The sequence below is a fragment of the Chanos chanos genome, chromosome 14, assembly GCF_902362185.1.
Source record: "Chanos chanos chromosome 14, fChaCha1.1, whole genome shotgun sequence".
NCBI classification, from domain to species: Eukaryota; Metazoa; Chordata; class Actinopteri; order Gonorynchiformes; family Chanidae; genus Chanos; species Chanos chanos.
In genome coordinates, this window is record NC_044508.1 from 16,152,064 (window position 1) to 16,171,533 (window position 19,470).

The 19,470-nt window shown below is 41.9% G+C and overlaps 1 protein-coding gene across 4 annotated transcripts in view; it reads left to right on the forward strand.

Annotated features, from left to right (window-relative positions):
* Window positions 1–19,470, forward strand: part of psmd1 (proteasome 26S subunit, non-ATPase 1) — a 37,614-nt gene that overhangs the window by 17,517 nt on the left and 627 nt on the right. Inside the window, exons 17-24 of one of the 4 annotated variants that reach the window (XM_030791291.1) lie at window positions 8,284–8,398; window positions 10,588–10,704; window positions 12,505–12,607; window positions 14,737–14,906; window positions 15,658–15,750; window positions 16,047–16,139; window positions 17,324–17,494; window positions 18,823–18,986. In XM_030791291.1, coding sequence (XP_030647151.1) covers window positions 8,284–8,398; window positions 10,588–10,704; window positions 12,505–12,607; window positions 14,737–14,906; window positions 15,658–15,750; window positions 16,047–16,139; window positions 17,324–17,494; window positions 18,823–18,969 — 1,009 coding nt within the window. In that variant the 3' untranslated portion in view covers window positions 18,970–18,986. Of the gene's footprint in view, window positions 1–8,283; window positions 8,399–10,587; window positions 10,705–12,504; window positions 12,608–14,736; window positions 14,907–15,657; window positions 15,751–16,046; window positions 16,140–17,323; window positions 17,495–18,822; window positions 18,987–19,470 lie in introns of those variants that run through there. The other 3 variants (XM_030791292.1, XM_030791293.1, XM_030791294.1) reach the window with 3 other exon arrangements.

Genomic DNA, 19,470 nt, shown 5'->3' on the forward strand with positions numbered 1-19,470 from the left:
CGCTCTCTCACGCCCTTGCTTCATGCTCACTGCTTTTCACTCTCCCTCCCTCATGCTAGTGAGCATGCTTGTGAGTCAGTCTAGGAAGAAACAGATGAATGTGTCTGAGCTGGATGGACGCCAGTAGTTCTGGGAGGTAATTTCCTTCAACACAGCAGACCCACTGTTTATATTTGTCATTCTCCGCTCTCTCCTCTGCTATGGACAGACATGGTTTGGGGGGCCGGGAAAGAATCAGCGACATACGCTGCTTGGTTTACGTCTTGTTCTGAAAACCTGCAGTGTCGGGCTTTCAACTAAAAGTATTTGATGCATCGACTCTCCCCGCATGTTTGTTTGAATTCATTTTTCTTCTGGATGTTGTTTGAATTGTTTATTGAGGAATGCTTGTTGGATGCTTTTCTTTTTGTTTTGTTTTTTGTTTTTGTTTTTTATGTACCGCTTGAAATGCACTTCTGCCATCTATTTTGCAGAATTCTCATCCATCACACAATTGCCTTATGCTTGCGGCCATTAGGACTATACAGGGTTTGGAGACTAGGCTGTTTGAAATGTCAGGTTTTTTTTGTTTGAAAGTGCCTGGATGTTTTACAAAGGCCACCACCTGAGCTGAACTAACCTCTGGCTCCCGTTTAAAAGCTCAAGCATATCTTTAATTTACCTGATGTGTCTGTGTATCCAGAGCATAGACAGACAGTCTTCTTCTGAAGTCAAGATGAAAACTTGTTAGGAACAATAGGTTAATCAAATGTGAGCTCGACAAGCGTTTTCATCCAGCCTCTAGTTGATCTATCACTTTTACTCTCTGACACACAGCATTTAAATAAAAAATAAATAAACATCTCTCTACTGCATACAATCAGAATCCTAATTATAATGGAGCCAAAGGTCATGCTTTACATATTCTTTTTATGGAGGTGCCAAAAGCCCCCCACCCCATAAGCACAATGTGTTCCGTCTTCATCGGTCAGGACACATCTGTTCCCCACCTTCTGTGTTGGAACTGGAACAGCTTAGTGGCTGTTACTTCACAATATTATTTAAATAGATTCAAATTCATGTCTTATTCAGATTTTCCAACTATACATTTTTTTTTTTTTGCCAGTGTTATGATGCCAAAAAGTCAAGTCAAAGAATGACTGCAGATGAGTTATACAGGCATTGCCTTTTCTTTCTTCCTTTTTTTTTTTTTTTTTTTTTTTTTTTTTTTAATTTGATTTGATATTTGATTTGATTGCAGTTGACTTTGACACTGAGTGAGCAACAGCTCTTCTTCTCGGTGATTTTCCTCTCTGTGCTTGTGGCTGAATTATCTGCCTCTGAGCTTTTTTCCCTATGTTTATACTTTTGAATAGTTTGAATAGTTGAGAAAATTGGCTCTTTGTTAAGTCTGTCTGAAGGCGTGGCAAACATTGATAAAGAATTTTATATGTAATATTTAGAATTACTTTTTTTAAACGTATAAAGCGTTTTATTCTTCTCTCTTGCTTTGTCTTCATGTGAGAAACAGTCTCTTTGCTAGTCTACCTTTTGTTTGTTCATGGATTTTTTTTTTTTTTTTTTTTTTTAAACCACTGCGTCCACTGATGTCTGGCAGGGAAAAACGCGAACATTGCACACACTCGACTCCTGCAGTGTGTCAGACTCCCTCTTTTGTTTATGGAAGTTCTGAAGAAAAAAAAACTCAAAGCAGACGAAAACAACGTTACGAACAGGAGTGAAAGGTTTTTTTTTTTTTTTTTTTTTTTTTTTTCTTCTCTCTTTTCTTTGCTTTGAGAAGTTCCAGATATGTCTTGGAGGTGCTCTGGAGGAGGAGGAGGATGTTTGCAGAATAACTTGAGACAGTCTATTTCAAATATCAGGTTATCTTGATGATGGTTGGAGGTAGCTCTTCTCAGTAGGTGTCATGAAATAGAGCAGACTGTGGAGTGATTTGCCTCAGAGAAAGTCAGAAGCCCTGTCAGTTTTACTTGTCTGGCAGCTTAATCTTTGACTGTAAGCAGCCTTATCTTGGAGTAAGCCCGTACTCAGCCGTCTCCAGTTAGCTTTGACAAAACCCCTATCTGAAAGGAGTCGTAGGATTTTATCTCAGTATTTGGTGTGTGTCATGTACTGACAGCACTCTCTAAAGTACAGAGACAGCCAGGGGATTGAGTGAACCAGTCATTAGCCTTTTTTTATGTTTAGTTTTGCTGCTGTTGGAGTTGCTTTTATGGTCGTGTCTTAATGACGGAGCTCAGATCTATGACATCGTGTCTGCCCTGTTTTAACGCTGACACTGGGCTGGTGTGGGGCCCTACCAGTCAAGCTGTATTTTGGCCTGAAGAGCTTTATTGGTTTGAAATTAAGTCGGTCCATATCAAAATGATACAGAAAACTTCTGAGGTTTTTTGGGGGCTTGTTAAATTAGATATGATGTCATATGTAATACCTGATTGTAATCTCTGTGTGAAATGTCGAAAGGTGTTCTAGATCTCTCAAAGCTTTCCCCTTGTGATCAAATTAAGGCCTTGGTTTTGCTGTTGAGGCGAGTAAGTAAACCTGAAAAGTTGAGATTAGATCGAATGAAAACAAATATGTTGTTTATCGGCGTCTGAAACTCTGAAAAGACTTTCTACACATGATGTTATTGACTTTGAAACTGTTTCATGCTCACCCAAGAGTGACTGGAGCTGTTAGAAGAGAAGAAGTATTTCACACACACACACACACACACACACCAGTGCAGTGAGCAGTGAAATGCAGCCTCTGCATTTAACCCATCCTATACACCAGTGAGCATACACACACTAGGAGCTAGGAGTGGCAGGCAGCCACAGTGCCACGCCCAGGGACCAACTCCAGGTCTTTTTGCCAGTGCCTCGTTCAAGGTCACTGACAGGAGTACTAATCTTAGCACACATGACTTTGATGGTGGGAGAGAACTGGAGCACCCGGAGGAAACCCACACAAACACAGGGAGAACTCCACACAGAAAGGACCTGGAACGGCGAAAATTCGAACCCAGGGCCTTCTTGCTGTGAGGCAACATTGCTAACCACTGAGCCACTGTGAAACCAGACTAAATTTACTATTACAGTGATTGTACTATGTTCAAAAGTTAGAGCGAATGATTTTATTTTGGCGGTGTGTATTTACAATTTTTGATTTTATTTTGGCGGTGTGTATTTTTCAGGTTGCATTTTCAGTTAGTCGCACTTAGGAGAAAAAAATATTGTGAAATTTAAAATCAGTTAGCTTTGCACTGTCTTTGTCACACAGCGTTTTGTTGTAACCTAGGACTATGTTTGCAGCAACAGGACATGAAAATAGTTATAAGTTGTGACTGTAAGCCTAGATCATTATACAGATTTGAAAGACAGGGGTACCAACAAGACATAGGTCCATTTTTAGCTATGCTGTGGTGTGACTCTTACGCCAAATTAGGAGTAGGCATAAAATAAAGATTAACATTCAGAGAGGATTTCAGAGCACAATGCAGTAGGAATTCTGTCAACACAAATCTGTTCTGAGTCAGCGATCTTGACAGCGTTATGAAAACGTAGCGTTGAGCAATCCCACTAGGGCTGCCCCTGACCAAAGATTTTCCTAGTTGACTAGTAGTCGTTAGTTCAAGCCATTAGTTGACTAGTTGTCACATGTTTATGATATGATTTTAATTTAATTGTTTAAATAATTGTTTGGGCCTTTAGAAAATGGTTTGAGTTCCAGGGCTGAGAAAGAATGTTATAAGTAACCTTGTTAACACTGCTACCTTACAGAGAAATACAAAACAATAATAATGGGCATTTAACAAGCGCACACGCGAAGGAAGCCACCTGTTAACGACAATGCTAACGGCAAAGTCGGTGCATGCAGAGTTTGTATGTCACCTTCTTGGGGCCGTCCTTTACATGCATGAGATGATTTCCTACAACGGAATGTTAGGGCCACATTGAGGAAATAAAATTCTGAGATTTCGAGAATGAGGTCGTAATATTAGGGGAATAAAGTCATAATATTTCAAGAAAAAAGTTGTAATATTATAATAATAAAGTTGTAATTTTACAAGAAAAATCATAATATTATGAGAATAAAATTGTAAGACTTTGAGAAAAAAATGTAATTTAAAATGAATTAAATTATATTTAAAATATATTACTAGCAATCAACAAAACAGGCAAGAGGAGAGTCAATGGGAGCCTGGGCCTGCTTCTGACAACTGGTGCTGATGTGCCAAAAGATTAAGTATTTCGTTACTTGTGAAACTTGTACTAAAGTATAACGTCACAAGATGCCCCACCTGCTCTTCTGATATTTCCCCTCTAAAATAACACGAAGCCTAAAATTGCTTTATTCTCGTAATATTCTGACTTTTTTTCTAGTAAAATTGCGACTTTATGCTCTTTTTTTGTTTTTTGTTTTTTTTTTTTTTTTAATATTATGACTTTATTCTCGTTATATTATGTCTTTATTCTTGTAATGTTCTGACCCTAAATCCCACAGAGTAGTTAGCATTGCTTATGCGGTTTATACAGCGTCACCACTTAAGTGATATGACTTCATAAACTGTCATGCCACTAGGGGTGTGCGATTATGTATCATCTACAATAATATCATAATTGTTTTTAACGATGTGCGAGCTTACATTATCGCCTTCACTGCGTCATGCAGCCCAGTAGGATAGACTGCTGTGCACGTGCATTGAAAGTGCATGCAGTGTGCTGGTATAGGTGTACATGGTCACCACACTACAAGTTAAGTTAGCGCAGCTGCCTAAAATGCATGACTGAAATTAAACATGAGTGAACAAATGTGCCAGGAGACAAAATACAGACACCACCAGCCTTTTGACTCAAAAGGTGGCAGTCTTGAAATTATGTCGGACATCAGTTGCCATTAAAGAGAGCTCGACAACTAACTTGTTTCACCATCTGCAAACTGTTTGATCTCAATAATACTTGCACTGGTGATTATGTTTTTGTATTGTTTTTACTTGAATGCTTCAGTTCATTGAATATGTTGTTTCCATTGATACCATTAGTAAGTAACAATTAATATCGTGTTAACAAGAGCGAGCTAGCACAGTATAAGACTTTTACAAACACATTTTTGAAGGATGCAAAATATCGTCTACATATCGTTATCGACAGAATCCCAGAAAATATCGAAATATCGTTTTTTTGCCAGTATCGCATACCCCTGCATACCACTTATTTCTAGTAGGTTCTAATCATTAGCAGAAGGTACAGTGTTTACTCTAGTAATTCTAGTAGTTCATGTTGACAATGACAGCTCTGAAAATGGCTAAGTCTGATCTGTGTATATCACTTCATTCATTATGATTCTTTCTGTCAAGATGCAGGACAGAGGTCAGTGTGTGTGAATTTTAGCTTTATATATCTACATATTACCTGTGTGTATAAACATGCAAAGCTGGTGTGATGCATATGGTGTGCATGCACAGATGCTTGTGCAGCTGATGAAATCTTACATGCAAAGACTGTTCACCACAATGGTAGGTGCTCTCAAAAGAAAAAATCCTACTTTTCCTAGGATGCAAGTATTTAGATGACAAAATACTATCTTCCCAACCAATTAAATTCAAAGGTTCAGTCACTTAAGCACGCAAATGCTTCCTGCTATCAGAAGATGAGGCAGCTGTTCCAGTTTTTTTGCAGCATGACAAGTGACAAGCTCTTTTGCTTTTGTGTAATGCAAATTGTTACTTGTGTAATACAGTTCACCGGAATTGCAAAAGCTCCAGAGGAGGCTTTATGATTTAGAATGTGAGACTGAGTCACACCCAAGGTACTTAAGCTTCAGTGCTCTGCAGAGGAAAATGTTGAGTAATTGTAGTTTTGGCAGGATGACTGCCTCTCAACTTCTCTGCAGTTAGTCAGAGCAATTGATTGTCTCTTGAAACAAAAAGAAACCCTTGTTCTATGATTATAAATTATTCTAAGGAGAGAATCAGAATAATTTGATGTTTTGTTGGATGGCTTTGAAAACCGGGAATTGTGAAGTCAGCATTTAGGCATTTTTACAATTTTTGTTTTGTGTGATGTGGGTTCTCTGTCTTCTGTTCTGGTAGTAGAGCGTCAATGAGGCATTGAGGCCCTGCTGTTTGGTTTTGAAGTGACCTTCACGGCAAATAGAGACTTAATAGGAAATTTAATACAATGTGGTGATCTCTTCAACACAGATTATGGCTTTGGCCATGTTAATCTTTGTAACAGCGGCTTTTCAGTGCAGATCAATAACTTTGCTGATAACATGCTCTTTGCCTGACCTAGCTGTTTTTTTTTTTAATCTGTTTTTCAGTATTTAAAATGTAATCTCTTTTGAGCATTAGAATTCTCAACACTGAACAGGATCGTTAGGAGTAAATAAAAAAACAAACAAACTTCTCATCATTGAAACTCTGAATTTCTCTCAGTCTGTTTGGATTAAGCTTTCTTGGTTCAGGGCGTTCCCTACTACTTAAATTCCTCTTGAGTCATACTCAAATGTTCACCTTCTACCTAAGAATCCGTAGTCAATAGGTTTGCTAGAAAATCCACCCAAATCCAGGTCCCACAAAGATAAAATTCCTTTGAAGACGTCAAAGTTTAGTGTGATAAATGGTAATTTAGCTCTTGACGTCTTTTCTCTCTGAATGTGGATTGGTTGCATGTTTTTTTTTTTTTTAACCCTGAATCTAGGTCCTTTAGATGAGAAGAGGATGTGCATTGGAACTTCACAGAGAATTGCCATATTTTTCCACCATGTGATTCTTATTGCATAAATATCATATTACATAAATAAATGTGCGTATACCAAGGCAGTCGTTTTCTAGAGCATGTCAGAATTTGCACAATGCCCTGAGCAGACCGAATTTTTTTTATTTATTTATTTTTTTTTTTTTAAAAGCGCTCGACAGAAGCATCGTGTCTGATTTGATGACTGTGTGTAGTGCTCTGCTTGCACTTGCAAGGATTTCTGTCCTGGCAGCACTCATGGTCACCTGGGTCTGGAGCCATTCAGAAATAAGCTAAGGGTTCTCAATACAGCAGGGGCCATTCCCTGGCCAACCGAGATCAGCCCCCTAATCCTGACCACACCCGATCCAAACTGGCAGCCCCAACCTCAACCCTCAGTTAAGGGAGTCACAATCACCTTGTGTAAATTGTTTAAAGAAAGCTTTTCGACACAGCTGGTGGGACCTATATGTAGGGGAGGTTCAAGGTATTTGAGCTAGTTTAAAAAGAACTTGTGAAGGGTCCCTCTTTATTAAAACAACACATTGACAAGAGCCAGGGAAAATGTGACAGGGGAAAGAGGCCCTCTGGCATACACAGGTAATGTTGGATGGTACTATGTTTTCTGTTGAACAGAAAAGTGGAAGGGAATTAAGAATGACAAGGACCATGCTGTATTGTATTGGACTATATTGTGAAGGTTGGACATCCCTGAAGTTGTCTGTAGGCTCAGTCATTTGTTTTCCCCTTACAGTGTGTTGAAGTCCCTCCAGTGTAATGGTATCTAATGTTATTCATCACAAAAGACTATGGTAATGGCTTGCACATTTCTCAGCTCTAAGTGTGCCATTGTAGTGGATTCAACCACTGAGGCCTGGAGCTTTCCAGTCTTTCCATCCCCTTGTTGGGAAGAATGAAAAACCCGTTTTCACCGTGTAGGACGTAATAGGCAGCCGTTTCCTGCGCTAAACCATGCATCTTACTTACCTTGGCACCATCCCCCATTTAGTGTGCGCATAATTGTCAGTTTGTATTCTACAGAAATATTTTCTAACAAAAACATTTTCGCTTCAGACCGCATGCAATTATACCTCAAGCCAGTGAGCTTTAGTCTTGCAAAATGGTTAGGCGCTCAAGCACACTTTTGCTTTCCATGTTCTGCTGCCACACCACCTCTCCAAGATGAGAAAACGCATAAAAGCTTGGACAAGCTTTAAACCAATTAATTGTCAGACTTTTTAAATGCGCACAGACCAGTGGCCCTTTGCCAGTTACATTTTGTGTTTTTTGTTTTGTTTTGTGTAACAAGCTGTGAAGTTAATGAGGTCTTTCAAGAAGCATGACATCACAAAATGCCATCTCACACCCATTGTGGAGCAAACCAGTTGTTGTCTAAATAAAGTGATTTGTTATGATCCAATTTTAAAGAATGGCTTTATCTGATGATCTGGTAGTGAATGTTCCCACCACGCCCATATTCTCACAAAGGGCCCGCATGCTACACATCTAATAGGTCAGTGGACCGCAGGGTATATTGACTGTTGATCTGTTTGTGTGTTTGCAGGACTCCAGAACAATGTCCCAGTGTGGTTTCCCTCCTGTCTGAGAGCTATAACCCTCATGTACGCTGTGGGGCTGCCATGGCCTTGGGCATCTGCTGTGCCGGCACTGGAAACAAGGTGAGTGTTGCCCCAGCCTGCTTCTCTACACAGCAGACACATCTCCCACCATAGACTTTCCACAATTATACTTTGTTTCGCGTAGCAATTAATATGCATTACCTCTGTAATTAATATGTCAGTACAGAGTCTGAAATCTCTGGGAACTAGGAGTCTGCTGTGATCAGATTTTTTTTTTTTTTTTTACATGTAAAAACATGCAGTACAGGTAGCGATTGACTAAGCAACAGTTAATCGGAATGGAGAGAGGAGATTCTCCCTTGGTCTGATCACATTAACGGAGTGCGTTGATCACTCCCAGGTGTGGAGATCCTAGCAGAATTAAGGACTGTCTTGTGTAAGAGGCTGGAAAACCAGGGAAAATGTGCTGGCCTGGGCGCCATTAATTTCCCTCTGCGATTTAGTGAAGGAGAGGTATGGTGAAGTGCCTGCTAATTTGGGTCACCCGGTACAGTCAGCGCCAGGACCATAATATATACACCTGGGGTTTTGGATATTTTTATTGCCATATTATTTTAACTTGTAGTGCGCTGACAAAAAAAAGGGCCTAGAAAAGTTGTTTAAAACTTTCAAATACATCCTTCAAACACAAACCTGCAATGGCTGCTGAATCAGCAGTTCATGAGTGATAAATGAGTTGGACACACTTGCTTGAATAGAAAAATATGCAGAATGATGGAAATGAGAGATTCTCTGAAGACAGAGAATATGGTTTGTCTCTCTCTCTCTCTCTCTCTCTCTCTCTCTCTCTCTCTCTCTCTCTTTCTCTCCCTCTCTCCCTCCCTCTCTCTCTCTCTCTCTCTCTCTCTCCCCCCCCCCCCCCCCTCTCTCTCTCTCTCTCCCCCCCTCCCTCTCTCTTCTTTCTTATTGGTTATTGACGCAAATTGATTTACTCTTAGGAAATCTCCTTTTGCAAAATAAAAAAACAAAAGAGCCAGGCCTTTACCTTTTTTTTGTGAGTGTGCTTTAATCCTCAGGCCCTCTATACAACATGGTTTGTGTCAGCTCACCTCAAAGATTAGGTTTGACAGTAACTATCCCCAATTGAACCCAACCGACCAATCAGGAAGAGGATGTGGTTTTGGGTCTTTGCCCAGGATTGAGAATGTATAGTATGCGTGACAGCTGAGATGTTTCACCTTTACTGTAAGGAGAGGCATACGTTTATTTTCCTCCTCTCGTACCTTTGTTTTTCCTTCGTAACCTCTCCGTCCTGACCCTCGTCTCTCTGCACCACTCCTTCGCAGTTTGATTTTCTCAGCTCGAGAGAAGACGAGCTGTGCTTTAAACGTCGGCCGGAAAGAAAAGGGAAAAAGAATTCACACTTAGCCTTGAATTCATGCATTTTTTCTACGAAATCAAATGAGGGAGAACAAAATGGCCGTGAGGTGCATCCGTGTAATTTCTTGGGCGTTAGTTTGTGTTTTGACTGTGTCTGGATTCCATTTTTCGTGGCTGTCGTGTTTTCTGGCACCGAATGTCCACAGGCTTCTTGGAGCCGAACCGGCTCAGGCCAAGTGGCTTCGGTCTGAACTGCCCACTGGTTCTCCGCTGTTAGACGCAAGAAATCGCTTGGAGTACTTGGAAAAAAAAAAAAAAAATCAAATGCTTCTCTATACTCACTTCTTCTCTCCTGAAAGAGCTGCAGTTTTGCTGTTAAACAGTGCTTCTGTGCAAACACTGGGACATCACTGTTCCATAGTAGCCTTCATGGAGGACTCTCCTTGTTGAGCTGCTGTAAGTTTCAGGCTCCTGATGCCTTTCCCAGGCAACAGAGCGTGAATCACTATGGCTTTGGCAGACAAGGAATGATGGACTGCTGTATTTAAACAAGTCTTTCTCAGAGATGAGCCAGCACATTTGGAGAAAGCGGCACTGACGTGAAGTGGGTCACAGGTGCTAGTGTTGATTACTTACATGCGCCTGGGTCTCTAATAAGTGTGCGGTTTAGGTGAAAAGCCGCAAGGAATTTGCCATCTGCTATAACCTTGGCCATGTGTGTGTTTCCATTAGTCTGTCTCCAGGGATGTTAATAGGAGGTCTGCAGTAACGTTGACTTTCAACGACCTTCAGGTCAAGGTTTAACTGACCTGCTTTGGGAAAAATCAATCATTTTGGTATTTTATCTATCTATCTGTGTCTCTATCTATCCGTCTATCTGTATGAAGAAATGTGTTAATTTTTAACAGGAAGCCATAAATCTCCTGGAGCCAATGACCAACGATCCGGTTAACTACGTGAGACAGGGAGCACTCATCGCCTCCGCTCTCATCATGATACAGCAGACAGAGGTCACCTGTCCAAAGGTAAGCCCAAACCTCTGTCAACTCTGAAATGGACCGTGCTTCTTTAGGAACGTCCACAATACAAAAGGCCGCCTAGTAAATTTATTTCTCCCAACGTAAACATCTAGGTAAAATCTTTGGTTTTGTTTTGCATGTAATGTGATCTGACAGATATAAAAATATTTGTTGGAATTCCAGTAGGACTGTTCACAGAGGTCAGTAGTTTGCAATGCAAACATCTCCTTTTATAGTGTTAAGGTGAGCTAGCTTACATGAACATAAAAAACATAGACTATTAGTCATTCCTCTCCTGCACAAGCTTGTGTTCCCACTTCATGTCCTTCAGCAACATTGTAAATCATCACAATGGTCCGTTGAGTTTCAAAATGCTTTTCTCTCCAGTTTAGTTCTATGGTCAAATATGGCATTCAAAAAATCCCAATTCATAGGTGGGCTAATTATGACAGTTCTAGAGAAAGACAACGAAGATATCTTTGTTGTTCTCCACACTGGATTCTTAAATATTCAGTGCACACGTCTGTGTTTTGGTGCTTCAGTGAAAGCCAGATAGCTTTTCGGGCTGGCGGCCAAGCCCCATCAGTGAAGTACAATGAAGTGCATTAGTTCTTTGATTGCTTCTGAAATGACTCCTTGACACACTCTCTCGCCCGCTCTCAACTTCATCCACGCTCAGCCTCGATCCACCATTGATTCAAAGCCGGCCACTAATAAAGACACTCATATGAGAAGGGCTCCAGGGACCCACGCATTCTCACTGGGCTTAAGCTGATATATTGAGGTCAGAGATGGAGAGAGAAATGGAGAAATAAAGAGAAGCTAGTCCTCCATATAACGTTCTACACATCTTGTTTCGCCGTGGTTCCCCTCTCTCTCTCTCTCTCGAATTCTGTGTGGAAAACATAGGCATTTTAAGGCGGTTTGTTAAATGGCACAGGAAACATTTTAATTTGATAACGGGCCATGTTTTAAAACGTTTATTTACTATAGCCCTGCTCTGCTCATTCACTTCTTTGTTTAAATTGGTCAAATGCCTGAGCAGAGACAGGGCTTAATACCCATGGGCTCACTCAGCCACAAATATTTATCAGAATCAATACCCACGCCTCCATCTCTGTACTTTAGCCCTGCACGTTAGCAGAGGAAAGCCTTTGTTGAAGCTGGACATGCATGCACGCGCACACACACACACACACACACACACTCACACACACAAACAAACTTGTGTGTCCTGGATCCCTTGTATTTGTAGAATGGTCATAATTATTCATTTGAAACTTTTACAGAGGAGTGTAACTGGATTTAGAAGCGACTGTTTTAAGGGGTTTATAAATAGACAGTAGTGTGGTACTCGGTATTGTCAGTGAAGGATCTCTTTTAAAGTATAATTCTTTTCTAACCTGTGGCAGAGGAAGTTTAGCCGTGCCAAATCAGGAGAAGATAAAGCAGGAGTTTGACAAAAACAGGAGTTACACCAAGTCAGCATTAAACACCAAATCTACATCTGCTAAATCTGAGCAGAAGAGGACTGAGAAATCCTTTAAAGAATGGGAGAAGCTCCATTTCATCCATTGCTTTCTGCATGCTTTTAAAAAGAGCTAATAGTCACCCCATGGGCATTTGTAGAACACTGTTACATTCTGGCCTATATGTTTACATGCATGGTTTTTTTTTGTTTGTATTAATGTGGTGTGTCCTGAGCTAACCTTGTTCAGTGTGTTGATCGTAACACAAGGAGACACTGCACTGTGACACATGATACCGACCCTTTTTGATGGTTTAATGGACTGTCTTTCTCCACAGGTTAACCAGTTCAGGCAGCTGTATTCTAAGGTCATTAATGACAAGCACGATGACGTGATGGCTAAGTTTGGTGCTATCTTGGCTCAGGGTATCCTGGATGCAGGTGAGGGATTCCATTCTGTGCTCTTAAAGAACAACTGCTTCTAGCATATTCCTCCTAATGATCTTAGAAGGACTGTATAAATCTGGCCTGGTGCATTAGTTCCTACATAACCAGTCTACTGATGATAGCGATGTGCCTCCATCTTCAAGACTGTGTGTGTGTGTGTGTGTGTGTCTATGTGCATGCGTGCGTGTGTGTGTAGGCATGCATGAGTGTGCATGTACTCTTGTGGTGGTGTGTATATCTGTGCAGTCTAGGAGGTATATCTGTATATGTGTATATCTGTGCATCACCCACAGACACACACAGACATGTGTCTGGCTTTGTGTTTTACTCTGGGAGAAAGCTAACCTATTAGCCTGTATTAGAAAAGTGAAATTAAAAACTCAAATCTTTAGAATTTTGAAAGCACCAAGCTATTTCACCAACACTTCACTGACAAGTGCTGAATCACATGAAGGCTTGTGCGTCAACTGCAACGGTTATAAACCCTCTTCTGTTTTAATTTTTCATCTTAACCAGCAGCAGGTTTTGCTGTTTCGTTTGTTCCTCGCATTGAGTTATGTGGAACAGCGCCATGGCGACAGGCAACACTGTTAAATAACACAGAATCCGTAGGCATGCCAAGACAAAACCCTCCGTCCTCGGCGCGAGATGAGAACATAAGATCCTCATCTTTCCAGATCAGTAACCAGATAGGACCTCGTTTTTCCCTCCTCTCAAAACGACGGCCAACACCTGCTCTCCTGCCGTTCATCCACGAGCATGGATTGACAGAGAAAGGGAGGGAGAGGCAACTATGAAATTCTATGAAACTCTTCCTCACTTTCTTTAAAACAGTCTCACGCTGCTTCAAATGCAGCCTTTTCCCAGGTAGAATGAATCACATGAACATGTTACGATGAATGGTTTTTGCTTTTTGCCTTGAGGAGCTGTACGTATTATCAGAAGAGGGTGTGATTGATTCAGTTTAATGACCTGCGTTTTGGCTGCCGCCGCAGACTTCATTGCAAAGGGCGTAGACACGTGAACACAGGCCCTGTGTGACAAATATCTCATTTCTGTAAATGAGCAAGACCACAGGTATTAACTTTGGCCCCAGGTTTAACATTCAGCATTTGCTCACAGGCAAACATCTCTTAAAACACTCTTTCAGCACCTTAGTGCTTTCCAGAACATGACTGACTTTTTGAAACCACTAACAGCTTAGGTGTTTGCTCTCAGTGTTACTAGGTTTCAATTTTTAATGTGAATTGAAAATTTAAAAAAGGCTTTATTTTAACTTTGTGAGAATATGTCGGAATTACTTAGTACAAAATATGAAGAAGTCATATCAGCTGCTCAGTCAAGGTGTCCATGGCCATCATGACAAATGTATCAGAGGCTTTAGGGCAGGCAGGAAACTTCTGTGCGACTTACAGGTCTTTGAAAAATGTTTGCTATTGTCTACGGTGATTTTTGTCTGCCCTTTAATGGAAGGTTAAGAAAGAAAAAAATCTCTCTCTCTCTTCAGGTTGGTCTAAAACCTAATGTCACACGTTCTTTGTTCTGAAAATACATTGAATCGAGATGAGCACACCCCACACCTCTTTCCTGCCTTTCCTCTATCTGACTCTCCCTCCGTTTACTGTTCCCAGGAAGGAAGGAGGGCTGTTATTCCACCTCTCCTCCCTTCGACCTTCACATCATACTCTAATCACGCTCTAATTCAGCATCATCACCTCTGCTTTATATAGATGCAGGAAAAGGCTCAGCTAGTCCTGCTCTTTTTCTGCAGACAACACCAGGACATTGTTTTAAGGTTCTACTGTTGTCCCCTGTCTTCTTTTAATCACCAGGGCATTGATTTAGTGGTTTAATGTTCTCTCCTGTCCTCTTCCAATCACCAGGGCATTGTTGTAATCGTCCCCTTTTCGCTTTTAATCATCTTTAACGCGATAAGTGTTCACAATGAATAACTGACCATTCAAAACCGCTGCTTTGCGAACGGAAGGGCAGGAGGCGCTGAGGAACTGAGACGTTGCTAATGGAGAGCATCTGTGTGTTTTCCTTGAGGTGTGAAAGCCCAGTTCTGAATCCCTCCTCTCTCTCTCTCTCTCTCTCTCTCTCTCTCTTCTCCTGCTCTTCAGGTGGTCGTAATGTCACCATCTCTCTGCAGTCACGTACGGGTCACACACACATGCCGTCTGTGGTGGGCCTGCTTGTGTTCACTCAGTTCTGGTTCTGGTTCCCTCTGTCTCACTTCCTTTCTCTGGCCTTCACACCAACCGCCATCATCGGCCTCAACAAGGATCTGAAGGTATGAAGCAATAACACTGCTTTCTTTGACATACACAATTTACATATTAATGATGTGAGCACCTCAAGTATTAGTTCTCGAACGGCAGTTTTGTTGAGGTTGGTTTTCATCAGTTGTCTTTCTCTTAATCTTGTTTTGAGCCGCACTTGTCTAACACTCTAATTTTGACAAATGGACAGGGCGACCGCACAAGGGTTTCTCTGTGATATTTGCTCAGGGTGACTCTGCCAGCCATAAATGAAAAGCACCTGATGGGGTTTCTGTTGTCCTGAGGGTTTTGAGGACAGAGTGCGACTGATCTATGCCAGCTCTACCAGCAGCCTCCGTGCTAATCCTTTTCAAAACTCTGCCAGATACACAGGAAGAGCCATAACACTCTAGATTGCTTTATTTATTTGGCCATATTTTTAAATTAAGGTTATATAAAGACAGAGTCAGAAGTACAAAGATGAAGCGACCAGAAAAAATCCTCACAGGCCTTACGCCTTGGCTCCCCTAGAATAAACGGCAAAGGCAGACGGGTAATGAAAAGTATTACGCTTTAGCTCAGAAACAATGAGTTACTCCTCTCAGCACCTGCTCACGCCTGCCCAGTGCCAGCCCCGTTGTTCTGCCGTCTCCCTGGACACGGTTGCCCGGCGGCATAAACTCCGATCTATGGCGGAGCAGTTTCATCCCTGTTGAAAACCCACAGATGGTGGGTCAGTTTTCCAGAAATGCATATTGATGTGTTCTTTACCTTTCCTCCCAGATGCCCAAAGTTCAGTATCGCTCCAACTGTAAGCCCTCGACATTTGCCTACCCACCAGCACTGGAAGTGCCCAAAGAGAAAGAGAAGGAGAAGGTGAGCCTGTAAAGGAGTGTCATTGATCTTTACCCAATTGGAGACTGAGCTCAGCGCTTTGCATTTCGTGCAAATAAATTATGCTCTCTCATTTAATCCAATTGCAGTGTTACGTAGATTGACAATCTATCTAAATATCTTTGGTTTATTCCTTGGTCTATGTAGCTGTTACCTGTACCTTTATGTTTAGGCTGGCTGTTAGTAGGTTGATAGTTTTAATGTATTGTGTTGATGGTAGTTGATTGTGTCTTGGCTTCTGTGCAGTTTTGCAGTTATTGTATGCTTGTATCTGCTAGGTTTCGACCGCCGTTCTCTCTATCACCGCTAAAGCTAAGAAGAAGGAAAAAGAAAAGGAGAAGAAAGAGAAAGAGGAGGAAAAGATGGAAGTGGTAAGTTTATCGTTCAATGTAAAGTCCACACACACACAAGCACACAAAGTTAAACCTCATTTAGGGGAAAAAAAAATAAAAACCCTCCTCAGTTCTCATCTTCACGTCATTTTTCTCGTGCCGTGAGTCTCCACCGATGGACCCTCCTGTTTTCACATCTGTGTATTTTCAGACGTTTCTGAAGCACAACTTGAGGCGCCTCCTCACAAAAACCTGAGCTCCTTTTGAAAAGTGGAAAGTGGTTGAGGCCCACAAACTGGGGTTTTTGCCATTGAAGAATGGTCTTTTGAATGGGTTTTGATTTCCTAATGGCTTACAGACCTGGGCTGTACAGAGTCTCAAGTGGTGGCAGCAATGGGGTCATTTTCCTGCCTGTTTTCTCAGGTCTTCCTCTGATGTTGCCAGTTCAGCCATGAATCACACAGCTGGATTAGAGCGAATTAGCGCCAGTCCCTGTCAACTCTGTTAAAACTTAATGTCAGCGAAGCTGTCTCTCCGGCACTGATCAGGGAAAATTAACGCACGCTATAATTGCTCCTCTGAGATTTACGTGTTTCCCCCGTTGTGAGAGGTTCTTGAGATCTTAGGCTAGTTCAGAACGATTTGGCCGAAAAGCTTCAAACAATTTGTCTTAACATCTAGTTACACAAGGCCTCAGTCTTACAGTACAGAGTGCACAGGGAAGACGATACCAGAAACCAAACTCAGATGGAGCAAATCAAACACAAACTCTTCCACACTTACAGTAACTGAGAGCGGCCCTGTTGTTTGCCGGCTCATTCCTGCATACAAAGACACACGTCTCAAGTCTTACACATTCTTTGGTGCAGCTATGGCTCATTGACCCGCCATGGGTCATAATTCCAGACTAGCATCAGATCTGCCAGGGCCTGATGCAGGCTGTCGTGCACATGCACTCTGGAGCCTCAACTCTGACCAACGCTGAAAGAACAGAGCAGAGACTTTAAAGAACTGTTGACATGTTTAAGGATCTCTGAATGTCGCCCCGTGTGTGTCCTCTGTGACCTTTCCATGCGCCCAATGAATTATCTAATGAAAGCTGTAAAGTTCTGTTCGTTATTTTATTCGGACAAATAAGCACGTCGGGTAGTAAGCTATGCTCCGATGTTGGTGAAAACTTAATCATGTTGTACACTCACTTAATCGTGTCGTATTCCTTTCAGGAATTAGAGGCTGAGAAGGAAAAGAAAGATGAAGATAAAGACAAAGATAAGGAGAAGAAGAAAGAAGCGGAGCCCAACTTCCAGCTGTTGGAGAACCCAGCTCGAGTGATGCCTGCCCAGCTCAAAGTGCTCACCATGCCCGAGGCCTGCCGTTACCAGCCCTTCAAACCAGTAAGGCTTCTTCCCTTTTTTTTTTTTTTTTGGGTCATCCTTTTATTCTGCTGCTCTACACCAACCCAATTTTCTCAGATCTGCTCCGACTTTACCCCGGATCAGTGTCTGCATAACCCCGTTGTTACTTAATAGGGAGGAAAAACTCAACTGACCCATAAAAGCAGTAGCCATTAAAGCTTCAATCTCTGACCCGCAGGAAATGTTGACAGTTTTCCACCATAAATAAAATTAGATATGTGGCAACCCGCAATCTGACTCATAAAGATGACTGTCAGCCGAAAAGTCCAAATAAACAGCTGAGAGCTTTTCCCTGTTTTAGCCATTAGAGCTCTCGTTAGTCCTAGCAAAGATGCCTGTTGGCCTCTCTCCAGTGTAACAGTCCACCTTAAATAGAGGTCTTCGGTCCGCCGCTTGTTAAGTAATGATTATTAATGGCAAATCTTGGTCATTTGAAAGTGTTTTATTTTTAATGAAATTACGAAATTGCCCGTTCAGTCTTTGTCGACAAGCCATATTAATGAGTCAGCGTTCTAAAACGTCCCCTACTTAGATTGCAGACAGCGAGTGGGATTACCAGTGAGAGGCTCAGTTTGAGAGCAGTACAATAAGGATGCTGAGATTGAGCAGACTCCAAGGAGTGCATACACACTTAGTGTATACAGTTAACACAAGGGTTCCATGCATTCTCAGTTCAGCGGCTTGGTCGTTTCTTTCCGTGTTAGTGAGAGCGTAGTCCTCTTGGTGATGAATGTGAGTAAGACATGACAGTGTGAGAACTTGATCAGCCCAGTGCTTCAGACTGAGCAAAGGAGCCAAACCTGCAGGTCACAGACAGGTCAGAACCACGGGCCAGAACGATTGGACCTCTGCAGAGCAGAGCTGAGGAGCCAAAGGATGAACTTCATCTTCGTGATTAAGGGCTGTTCTTCACCCCAAGTGCCGGCAGAATGGGACAGAGGGTCGTCTACTTTTGGAGTTTATTTACCCATGTCGTTGCGCGCGGAGATTAATTAATGCTCATAATGCCAGCTTTCACGTTGAGTCACCGAAAACTCTGAGAGAAGATCTTTTGAAAGAACAGATTCTCAGCGCTTAATAGAAAGGGATTCTCTTCTGTAAACATTTATCTGGCATCGCTCTCGGTATTAATTGGCACCATGTCTTTCATTTTCTTTGTTTTACTACAGTCCTATATAGGAGTGTCTCTGGAAGTGTAGTTCAATAAGCATTTATATATACTAAATCCCTTAGCGTGGTTTATGTAAGCGTTGACCCATGAAAACCTGGGTCTCGCTCTTATCCGGTCAACATCTGTCTTTTCCCAGCTCCACACGGGCGGCATTATCATCTTGAAAGACACCAGTGAGGAAGAGGAGGAGCTGGTGGAGCCAGTCTCTGCGCACGGCCCCAAGATCGAGGAGGAAGAGCAGGAACCTGAGCCTCCAGAGCCTTTTGAGTACATTGATGAATGAGCTTTCCCGCCTCAAAGGTAGGCGGACATTCCAGAACCTTCTCACCCAATGTCTCATTGAATGTGTTACATCATATCTCAGTACATACTGTCTAACCCCCCTCCCCGTTTTCCTTTCTCACACTTTCACTGTATGGCATTCTCCCATCTTCTTATAAATGAGGCCACTGACATACCGAGGTGTTTTCACATGCAACACCTCAGAAACCTAAATCAGTCAACACATCTGCAATCTGAAGGCACCATCAGTTCCTCCTGTTTTGAACAGCCATGAATCATTCTCTGCAAGCATTGCTTTGCCCTTAGATGGTATATAGATGGTATATAGATAGCCGTGACGGCTGGTGAACAGGTTTGTGGTCTGTTGTTCAGAATTCGCTGATCTAAACCTGTCGTTGGCTGTGGAATGTAAGCAGTGCTCTACACATTTTCATTGAGCTCCAAGCTTATCTCCTTCCCACACAGCAATGCCTACTTAACCATACCATCACATGTCTGACCA